This window comes from Chelonoidis abingdonii, chromosome 11 (genome assembly GCF_003597395.2).
Source record: "Chelonoidis abingdonii isolate Lonesome George chromosome 11, CheloAbing_2.0, whole genome shotgun sequence".
Taxonomy (NCBI): Eukaryota; Metazoa; Chordata; order Testudines; family Testudinidae; genus Chelonoidis; species Chelonoidis abingdonii.
This window is the reverse complement of record NC_133779.1, coordinates 21,461,799-21,472,902: the sequence shown is the minus strand read 5'-3', so window position 1 is coordinate 21,472,902 and position 11,104 is coordinate 21,461,799. Positions and strand designations below refer to the sequence as shown.

Genomic DNA, 11,104 nt, shown 5'->3' with positions numbered 1-11,104 from the left:
CCCCCCTGCTCTCACCCACCAGCCCCCACTCCCCTCACAGAGACGGGGAGAGAACCCAGGAGTCCTGGCTCCCAGACCCCCCTGCTCTAACCCACCAGCCCCCACTCCCCTCCCAGAGCCGGGGAGAACCCAGGAGTCAGGGGTGAGGGAGCCAGTGGGTTTCTATCTGCTGGGGGGACAACCAGTGGGAACAGGATACTGAACACCTAGCAGCACTGGGCTGCCATGCGGGGCGATTCCAGGTCCCCCTGCCCCGGTGAAGCTCCCTTACCAGGTGCCAAAGCCGGTGGGCCGGGTGGGCTGGGTGAAGTCGGCCAGGTCAGGCCCCGTTTTGCTGCAGGCTTCCAGGTTGAGGTATTTGAAGATGTGGATTTTGCCTTTCAGGCAGATCTGAGGTGAGACGGAGGGGTGGGGGGGGGTGGAGGAGGCTCATTAGGGCTGGGCTGAGGCAGGGGGAGCCCCCACCCCTTCACAGAGTCACCGCCCAGTCCCATGTTAGCCACCCGCACGGTGGAAAAATCGGTGCCTCGTTGCCCATTGCGACGGGTCTGGCTTTACCCCCCGCCCAGCCCTCCTTCCCTGGATCAGTTTCCTTCCATCCCACCAGTCCCCCTGCCCCACCGGGCCCCGCCCCAGCTCACCTGCGCGGGCGGCGACTGGAGGGGGTTATTGTCCAGCAGGATGGTCTGCAGGTGCCGGAGGTGCCGGTAGCAGACGGGGATGCGGGCGACCCGGTTGCAGGAGAAATCCAGGCGGACCAGGGGCAGCTCCGACAGCTCTGGAGCAGCAGAGGGGCCCTGTGAGCGCAGCAGGGGCCCCAGTTGCCCCATGGCTGGAAGGGGGGGGATCTGTGGGGAGTCCCAGTCCTGCCTGGCACCCCCTGGCACTGGGGCATCGGGGCTGCAGTGAGCATGAGGGGATATGGGGCTAGAATCAAGACCCGGACCCAGCTCCCAGGGCGCTCGAACAAGGAGAATGGGCCCGAAAGGTAGTCACGCTCTGGCCCTTTAAGTACCAGCTCCCTGGGCTCACAGGATTGGTGGCTTCCGTTCCCACTCCACGCTCGATTGGCTGGAAGGGGTCCTGCCCCAGGATTTAAAGAGACGGAGAGGGGCACTGACCTTCGGGCAGGGCACTTAGCTGGTTCCTCCGCACGTTCAGGTCTCGCAGGGACTCCAGCCGGCCCATGCTGGCCGGCAGAGCCTGGAGTTCATTGCAGCTCACGTCCTGGGGGGGTGGGGGGGAGGCTGGTTTAGCAGGGCCTGGCGGGGGGCGGATTCGTATCTCGCTGTCAGTGCCCTGGAGGGAGCGGGGTGTTCGGGGCTGGCCGGGGAGCCCCCCGCTGAGCCCCCTAGTGCTCCCCCACTCCCTGCCCCACAGCGCCCCCTAGCCCTGCCCTGAGGCCAGCCCTGCCTGCCAGGGGAGAGCGCCCCCTGTTGAGCCCCCAGCCCCACTCTCTGCTCCACAGCGCCCCCTAGCCCTGCCCTGGGGCCAGCCCTGCCTGCCAGGGGACAGCGCCCCCTGCTGAGCCCCCAGCCCCACTCTCTGCTCCACAGCGCCCCCTAGCCCTGCCTGCCAGGGGACAGCGCCTCCTGCTGAGCTTCCCACCCTGCTCCCTGCCCCATAGCGCCCCCTCCCCCACAGCGCCCCCTAGCCCTGCCCTGGGGCCAGCCCTGCCTGCCAGGGGACAGCGCCCCCTGCTGAGCCCCCAGCCCCACTCTCTGCTCCACAGCGCCCCCTAGCCCTGCCTGCCAGGGGACAGCGCCTCCTGCTGAGCTTCCCACCCTGCTCCCTGCCCCATAGCGCCCCCTCCCCCACAGTGCCCCCTAGCCCTGCCCTGGGGCCAGCCCTGCCTGCCAGGGGAGCGCGCCCCCTGCTGAGCCCCCAGCCCAACTCTCTGCTCCACAGTGCCCCCTAGCCCTGCCTGCCAGAGGACAGCGCCCCCTGCTGAGCCCCCCGCCCCACTCCCTCCCCCACAGTGCCCCCTAGCCCTGCCCTGGGGCCAGCCCTGCCTGCCAGGGGACAGCGCCCCATGCTGAGCTTCCCACCCTGCCCCACAGCGCACCCTGCTGCCCCCTGCCCCCAGCGCCCCCCCAGCACCACCCTGGGGCCAGCCCCGCTTGCCAGGGGAGAGCATCCCCTGCTGAGCCCCCCATCCCGTTCCCTCCCCCACAGCGCCCCCTAGCGCCGCCCTGGGGCCAGTCCTGCCTGCCAGGGGAGAGCGCCCCCTGCTGAGCTTCCCACCCTGCTCCCTGCCCCACAGCGCGTCCTGCTGCCCCCTGCCCTACAGTACCCCCTAGCGCAGCCCTGGGGCCAGCCCCGCCTGCCAGTGGAAAGTGCCCCCCACTGAGCCCCTGCCCTGCTCCCTGCCCCACAGCGCCCCCTGCTGCCCTCTGCCCTGGGGCCAGCCCCGCCTGCCAGGGGACAGTGCACCCTGCTGAGCTCCCCCACACTCCCTGCCCTACAGCGCCCCCTAGCGCAGCCCTGGGGCCAGCCCTGCCTGCCAGGGGACAGCGCCCCCTGCTGAACCCCCAGCCCCACTCTCTGCCCCACAGCGCCCCCTAGCCCTGCCCTGGGGCCAGCCCTGCCTGCCAGGGGACAGCACCCCCTGCTGAGCCCCCCGCCCCACTCCCTCCCCCACAGTGCCCCCTAGCCCTGCCCTGGGGCCAGCCCTGCCTGCCAGGGGACAGTGCACCCTGCTGAGCCCCCAGCCCCACTCTCTGCCCCACAGCGCCCCCTAGCCCTGCCCTGGGGCCAGCCCTGCCTGCCAGGGGACAGCACCCCCTGCTGAGCCCCCAGCCCAACTCTCTGCTCCACAGTGCCCTCTAGCCCTGCCTGCCAGGGGACAGCACCCCCTGCTGAGCCCCCAGCCCAACTCTCTGCTCCACAGTGCCCTCTAGCCCTGCCTGCCAGGGGACAGCACCCCCTGCTGAGCCCCCTGCCCCACTCCCTCCCCCACAGTGCCCCCTAGCTCTGCCCTGGGGCCAGCCCTGCCTGCCAGGGGACAGTGCACCCTGCTGAGCTCCCCCACACTCCCTGCCCTACAGCGCCCCCTAGCGCAGCCCTGGGGCCAGCCCTGCCTGCCAAGGGAGAGCGCCCCCTGCTGAGCCCCCCGCCCCGCTCCCTGCCCCACAGTGACCCCTAGTGCCAGCCCTGGAGCCAGCCCTGCCTGCCGGGGGAAAGCGCCCTCTGCCGTGTCGGATTTTCCCTTGGTCTCCCAGCCTGGCAGGAGGGATCTGGCGGAGTCCTCATTTCGCAGGCCGGGCCCTGCCGCGCCCGCCGGCCCCACTCACCAGCTGGCGCAGGTTGCTCAGCGAGCCCGTCTCGTCGGGCAGTGAGGCCAGCTTGTTGTTGCTGGCGACGAGGACTTTGAGGGGGAGGCGGCAGAGGCAGGGCGGGAGGGAGGTGAGCTGGTTCCGGCTGCGGGGGGGGGGAGAAGGAGCCATTAGAACCGCGGCCGGAGCGAGTCAGGCCGGATCCCTCCCCCCAGCCTGGCCGTTACCTGAGGTTCAGGTAGGTGAGGGACTGCAGGTTGGCGATGGCCGGTGGGATGCTCCGCAGGCAGTTGTGGTACAAACTCAGCCCTTCCAAGGAGACCAGGTGGCAGACATCCTCGGGCACTTCGGCAAAGCGGTTCCGGGAGAGATCTGGGCGTGGGATGAGAGGGGAGGCTGTTAGACGCCCCCCACCGCCTGCACCAAGCTCCCAGGTGTCCAGCTACAGGCAACTCGCCTGGCAGTGCCCAGCGCAATGGGGGGCCCTGAGCTCATTCGAGGGGAAACTGAGGCACGGTGACCAAGCCAGGAAGAGGTGTCCTGTTTCCCAACCCCTGCTCTAACCACCAGACCCCCCTCCCCTCCCAGAGAACCCAGGCGTGAGGCCGCGCACCACCCGCAGAAGGGAGGCGGGGGGACATGTGCCGGGTAATTCCTGTAAATCGACCTAGCAGAGGCCGGATCACGGCCCGGCCTGAGCCCAGGGGTGCTGGGAGGAAAACGCCACGCGTGGCCATGAGCACGGAGGAATTGGGTGGGAGCCCTTGAAACAGCTGGACCCTGCAGCTGGAATCGTGTTTGCTCGACGCACGTCCCATATAGAGATTTTGCCTCCCTGCCCAAGAGCAGGGTCACAGTTAACTCTCCCCAAGAGAGTTCAGCCCCAACCCATTCCTAAGCGAAGCGAGGAAGGGGAGAGATTTGTGTAAACGCTCGATAGTTTCACTTTTCCTCAGTCATTCACCCAGGAGTCCTGGCTCCCGGGAGCAGAGAGGCCCTGGCCCAGCCGGGAACGAACCCAGGAGTCCTGGCTCCCGGGAGCAGAGAGGCACCGGCCCAGCCGGGAACGAACCCAGGAGTCCTGGCTCCCAGGAGCAGAGAGGCCCCGGCCCAGCCAGAGATGAACCCAGGAGTCCTGGCTCCTGGGAGCAGAGAGGCCCCGGCCCAGCCGGGAATGAACCCAGGAGTCCTGGCTCCCGGGAGCAGAGAGGCCTCGGCCCAGCCAGAGATGAACCCAGGAATCCGGGTTAGAACCAGAACTGGAATCCCGCGGTTACCGCTGCTGTAATAACAGGAGGGGTTAATTGCGGTGAGAATTAGCGGGAAAACTCTGTCGCCTCAGTTTACCTCTTGGGGAAATCGCTTGTTGCGAAGAGAATTTCAGCCACGGGAGGCAAGTTTCGAATACAGGTTTGAATATTTGGCTTTAATGATCTTGTACCAGGAGTTACGGGGTTTTTTACCTGGCGAGGGCGGGTGCGCGTGTGGGGGGAGGCGGGACGGAAGCAGGATTAGTTGTCCCAGGCAAGCGGCTGGGAGTCGAGGCTGGACAGATCCAGCCTGGAAAGAAGCCCCCACCCCCCGGGTTTGACCAGCGAAGGGGACGAACCGTGGGGACAAGGTGGCGGAGCATGTTTAAATCCAAGGGTTCCTCCCGGCTCTGCGCTGGTACAAGAGGGAGGTGACCAAGGATGCAGGAGCTCAGACGGGACGATCACAGGGTCGATGCAAGGCTGCGATCGGCACATTTCAGCACCCAAATACCTTTGGAAGTTGGGTCCCTTGGAGGGACGCGGGAGGAGAATGACCCTTCCTGCCTCCCCCTGATATACGGGACTCAGAGCACTTCAGGGCCGGGCCGGGCCCGGCACAATGGGGGCCCCAATCTCAGTCAGGGGGGATGTGTGCAGTGCCTGGCACCATGCGGGTCTGTGCAGCACCTGGCACAATGGGGGCCCCCAATCTCAGTCAGGGGGGATCTGTGCAGTGCCTGGCACCATGGGGGGTCTGTGCAGTGCCTGGCACAATGGGAGCCCCCAATCTCAGTCGGGGGGGTCTGTAGAATACCTGGCACCATGGGGGGTCTGTGCAGTACCCAGCACAATGGGGCCCCCCAATCTCAGTCAGGGAGGATCTGTGCAGTGCCTGGCACCGTGGGGGGCCCTGATCTGTGCAGTGCCCGGCACAGTGGGGGCCCCAATCTCAGTCAGCGGGGTCCATAGAGTATCTGGCACCATGGGGGACCCTGAGCTCCGTCAGGGAGGTCTGTGCAGTGCCAGGCACAATGGGGGCCCCAATCTCAGTCAGGGGGGTCCATAGAGTACCTGGCACCATGGGGGGCACTGATCTGTGCAGTGCCCGGCACAATGGGGGCCCCAATCTCAGTCAGGGTGGGTCTGTAGAGTACCTGGCACCAGGGGGCACTGATCTGTGCAGTGCCCGGCATAATGGGGGCCCCAATCTCAGTCAGGGGGGTCCATAGAGTATCTGGCACCATGGGGGGCCCTGAGCTCCGTCAGGGAGGTCTGTGCAGTGCCTGGCACAATGGGGGCCCCCAATCTCAGTCAGGGGGGTCCATAGAGTACCTGGCACCATGGGGGGCCCTGAGCTCCATCAGGGAGATCTACACAGCACCCGGCACAATGAAGCCCCCCAATCTCAGGGGGGTCCATAGAGTACCTGGCACCATGGGGGGTCTGTGCAGTGCCCAGCACAATGGGGGGGGCCCAGTCTCAGTTGGGGGGGGCCGTACAGTGCCTGGCACAACAGGGGTCCTGAGCCCAGCAGGGCTCCTGGGCTCTCCCCTAACCCCAGGACGGAGGGGGACGAACAGCCGAGCAGCAGCTCCAGCGCTGTCCCCGTGGCTCGCCGGGCGGCCCGTTTCCAAGTGGCCGGGGCTGCGAGCGGCTGGCGGGAGGCCAGCCCAGCACTCACCACGGAGAGAAGGGCTGACTCAGGAGCCGTTTCCCTGCGCACACGCGCAGGCCCTGGGCCGCAGCCGCCGGCAGGGTAAATGTTTTGTCGACCACACGACCCAGAGGGGCCCAGGCAAGCTGCCGAGAGGGTATTGAACTTGGCACTGAGCGTGCAAGCCTCTGGCAGGAGAAGAGCCGTTCCAGCAAGCCACTGACGAGGAGCAGGCCTGGGCACTGGCTCCCTCTGGGCTGAAAGCAGCAAAGCTCTAAAAGGAGCCGCTGGAAAAGCCGAGGGGGCAGAGAAGAGCCAGGAACAGCAGGACAAGGCTGGAAGGATGAAGCCAGCCACTTTCCCGTGGGAACAGAGCACTGCTGGGAGTAACCTGGGCCCAAACACCCTGGGGTGGAGGTGGACTGGCCGCGTCTCGACACCTTCCCACCCGGCCTTTCGGGGAGAGACGCCTTCACCCCGCCCAGGGACCATCCAGGGACGAGGGTGAAACCCTCCGGCCTGTGCTTCCCAGGACGTGGGCCCAGCTGATTAAAGTCTGCGGGGAAGAGGGAAATGGAGCCATATGACAGCCCACACCAACACGGCACCGTTTCCCCACAGATCAGCGCAACCCTCGGCACTGGGGACAGCCATGGCATGAGAGTCTCCTCACAAACTGCGAGGGGATCTGTTCCCAGCAGATCAGAGCCTGCCCACACGCCACCCCTCCGGTGCTGGGCTGCATGTTTACACACTCACTGGGATCAGGCTCCGTCGTGCCCAGACACACGGCGAGGGACAGACCCTTCCCCAGCTGAGATCAGGGCCCCGTCGTGCCCAGACACACGGCGAGGGACAGATCCTGCCCCAGCTGAGATCAGGGCCCCGTCGTGCCCAGACACACGGTGAGGGACAGACCCTGCCCCAGCTGAGATCAGGCCCCGTCGTGCCGGGCGCTGCCCAGACACACGGCGAGGGACAGACTCTGCTCCAACTGAGATCAGGGCCCCGTTGTGCCCAGACACACGGCGAGGGACAGATCCTGCCCCAGCTGAGATCAGGGCCCATTGTGCCAGGCGCTGCCCAGACACACAGCGAGGGACAGGCCCCTGCCTGAGGTTAGGAGGGAAAACAAAGCACTCTCTTTCCGGGCTGTCCAGCTGAGTGCCTGAGAAACGCGGGGATGCCAAGGAGGAGCCCTTTGGAGAACGCAGCCGGCAGCTGGAACGCCGCCCCAAGGGCCACACGCCCCGAAGGGGGCAGGTGTCCGTGCCTGGGCGGCTGGGAAGGTGAGGCAAAGGGACCCCGTTTGGCTGCACAGAGACGCGAACCATTCCCCTCTCTTTCTGGAGAGCAGGTTCCTGCGAGCTGCAACTCTGAAGCATGGAGCCATGCAGCCTGGCGGCGGGCGCGCCAGCACTCTGCTGAGTGTTTACACAGCCTGCCACCGGGCCACAGCTGCCGCTCCCGTGCGAGGCAGGAAGCGGAGGCGGCCTGCACTTGAAACTCCTCGGCAGAGCTAAAGACTTGGCCGAGGAAACCGACCCCCCCCCGAGGGACCCTGGGACTTCATCCCAGAACAGCTCCTAGATCTGCAGCCTCCCCGGGCGCCTATTTCCAGAACTGGCGTCCAGATGGGGAGTTCTTCCAGAATGGCTAAAACACTCGGAGGGGTTCGGTTTTTACCGTTAAACCCCGATTTCACCTCCGCGGCTAAAGGTCCGAGCCATGCGCGGCTGGAGGATTTACTAGCACCTGCGTCTGTTTTGCCAGCCGGTGCCGACGGCTTGCATTTTAGCTTCTGGAATCGGCGTCTACTGCCGTGAAATCAGTATTATCTGACCCAAGACCCCTCACAATTTCCCGCAACTCTGGAAACGTAAAAGTCAATAAAATATTGGGGGGTGGGGGGAATGCTGCAAAATAAACCCTGCTATCGTCCGTGGAAGCTGAATTCTGCCGAGCAGACGGATACCAGAAGCGGTTCTGGTCCGTTCCCCCAGCGAGGCAGGGGAATTCTTCAATCTGGGCTGGGGCTGGGAGAAAGATCAGACCTTGCTCATAGGTAGCGCGACCGTATTTACGGCAGGGCTGCGCTATTACTGTCATTTCACGGGCGGGGACAGGCCCCACTGAAATCTAGCCAGCACCCGACCTTCCTCTCCTGGCTGCATACCAAGTGCTCCCTCTCCGGTGCAATCAAGCCCCCTTTTGGAGTGCGGGTGACTGGGGACAACGAAGCCCCCGCCCATGGGAAGTCGGAGCTGAGCTCCCTGGGCAGGGTTTCCCTGTCTGCAGACACAAGGGCTAAGCCAGCAGGTGCAGACCAGGTGTGGTGGAGGCAGGCTGGAGGAGGAGTCATGAGCGAGCAGACAGACCAGGCTTCTTGGGCACAGACCGAGTGGGAGTGGCAGGCGTGGGGGATTTCATCAGACACCCCACTCCCTTGGGTATTAACAACGCCCCCCAGCACACGTGGCTTCCCAAGTGACCCTTTTGGGGGAGGGTCTCCCAGGCTTGCTCCTGCACAGTCTGGGATGGAGCGGAGCAATCCCAGCCTTCCAGCTCGCGGCCGGCACGTTTGCCAGGCGGCCACCGGCGCAGGAAGTGACTGGGTGAATTCAGAGAGGAGCCCGCAACCGGCGAGCCTGTAACGGAGTGGGGGGTTTTCTTGGGTTTGCTGTGTTTTCCAGGGGGTTGCATGAAGAAGGAGGGGGACTCAGTGTCCCCAGGTGTTACTGGTTTAGCGAGGGGAGGGGAGAGGGATTCGTTGGGACAGAGGACTGGAGAGGGAACTCGGGATCCCGGCCAATGGCTTGGAGAATGGAGACCCCAGAGACTGGCGACCCAGAGACCCAGCTCAGGAGTCGCAGCCGGTTCTGGCCAGTGGGGGACAATGGGCTGCGGGGAGAGGACCCCGGTGACCTGACCAGCCGGTTCCAGCCAGAGGGGGGTGAGAGGAGAGGAGACCCAGGCCACCCTGTTTACAACCCTGTTTCCCTGGAGAGAACCCTCCTGTGTTACGCTGGCGGAGAGTTGCTCCGGGCTAGAGAACAGGGGAGTGGAGGCCCTGGGGGGGCCCACAGCAGAGACAGACGTGCTGAGGCTCAGAGAGGTGCGGCTCTGGGAGGTGGAGGGGCCTGACCCCAGGAGAGAGTGGCCCCCCGAGAAGAGCTGTCGCACTGAAAGGGGCACCACCCCACCCCGGACCGCACGGGGCCAAGAGCAGGTCCGATCTGTCAGTCCATGACAGAGCCCCAGGTGCGGGGAAGGGCCCCAAGGCCGACTAGGGGACAGCGAGCGGATCACTCCGGAGGGGACTCCGAGCTGGGCGGGCGGAGGAAGGCCGAGAGGGCTTGGGATTGTTCACTGTGGCTAGGACGTCGCTGGCCCGGGGGGAGGCCGGGACCGAGGGAGGCTGTGAACCAGCAGATGAGGGAAGGTGCAGACCAGCCCCCCAGTGAAGAGCAGCGGGGGGCAAATGCCCCAAGGGGTTTGAAGACGCAGCTTGCCGGCTTTATGACCGACAATTGGTGAGCGATTTCCAGCCGGCCCAGCGCCCCTTTTCTGGTGTCTGGGGACATCTGCTGCCTGGGGCTAGCGCCACGGAGCCCCCCCAGCCACGGGCCGCGGCAGCAGCTTGTACCGGCGAACCGCGGCCTGGGCAGCTGCCGCTGGCCAGACAGATGTTGTGCAACTGGAGCCACCCAGGGGGAGGCGAAAGCAAAGCGCCGCAGCGGGGCTGGATCAGCTCAAACGTCAGCCTCCGGCTGAAAACACGAAGCAGATGTTCCCCTTCTCGGCTGACAGGGGCAGCTCCCCCCACATTCCACTCGGGGGGGGAGCCGCAGGTGAGACATTCAGCTGGGCCAGAAATAGCCCCCCGGGCGGAGGGTCAGAGCAAGCACCAAGGGAGAGCTTAGAGCCACCAGCCAGCTGGCTTGGGGGGGCACGGGGCCTGTCCCCTCTAGGGGGCGCCGGCTCCCACCGGCCCCAGGGCGGGGACTGGCTGGCTCATGGGGGCGGGGAATGGGGCAGGGGCCTGTCCCCTCTAGGGGGCGCCGGCTCCCACCGGCCCCAGGGCAGGGACTGGCTGGCTCAGGGGGCAGGGGAATGGGGCAGGGGCCTGTCCCCTCTGGGGGGCGCCGGCTCCCACCCGGCCCCAGGGCAGGGACTGGCTGGCTCAGGGGGGCAGGAATGGGGCAGGGCCTGTCCCCTCTAGAGGGGCGCCGGCTCCCACCCAGCCCCAGTGGCAGGACTGGTGCCTCGGGGGGTGTGGGTGCCGGGAGGCATGTGGCCATCGCCAATGGGCCACCAGCAACCCAGCTGGGGGGGGGGGGGTAAAGCCCCTCCTGGCTGCAGGGAAGGCAGGGCCCGGGCTGGGAGTCTAGGGGGATTCCCCACTCAGAGGGGCCCCAAGCAAGGGGAGAAGAGTTAAAGCGGATGGTTCCAGGCCAGACTGGCCAGTCGAACAGCTGAGACGGGGGGCAAAGGGGGGTGTTCTGTGTTCAAAGTGACACCTCCTCTGCGCCCCCCACCCTGCACTACTGACCCACCTAAAAATAGCCCTGGCGGAGAGCCACAGATTGCATTCCCGCTGCTCCTGGAAGAGCCGCCTGCCTGCCAGGTTTGCCCGAAGACCGGCCTGAGAATGGGCCCCTTTTTCTGGAGCCTACAGGGCAGGTGGAAGGCAGCATGACAGAGTGGTTAGAGCAGGGGGACTCTAATTCTACTGTGGTCTCAAGCAGTGACCCCTGTGCCTCAGTTTCCCCTCCTCAAACACAAGCAAGGCTGCCACCTGCCCGTTGGTGGATCTGCAGCCGGGCAGTGGCACAGAAGACAGCAAGCATGCGGCCCAAGCAGGGCCGGAGACCGAGTGACGCACCCCAAAGTGCTCAGCTGCGCTGGGGACCGGCTCCGAG

At 66.0% G+C, this 11,104-nt stretch overlaps 1 protein-coding gene across 1 annotated transcript in view; it reads right to left on the bottom strand.

The window, feature by feature from the left end:
* The window catches only part of LRCH4 (leucine rich repeats and calponin homology domain containing 4), a 15,688-nt gene extending 9,967 nt beyond the window's left edge, over positions 1–5,721 (bottom strand). The window contains 6 exon segments of the mRNA XM_075070626.1: positions 272–390; positions 642–778; positions 1,122–1,227; positions 3,294–3,420; positions 3,503–3,717; positions 5,683–5,721. Of these exon segments, the coding sequence (XP_074926727.1) occupies positions 272–390; positions 642–778; positions 1,122–1,227; positions 3,294–3,420; positions 3,503–3,717; positions 5,683–5,721 (743 nt within the window).
* Positions 5,722–11,104: the final 5,383 nt, after the last annotated feature.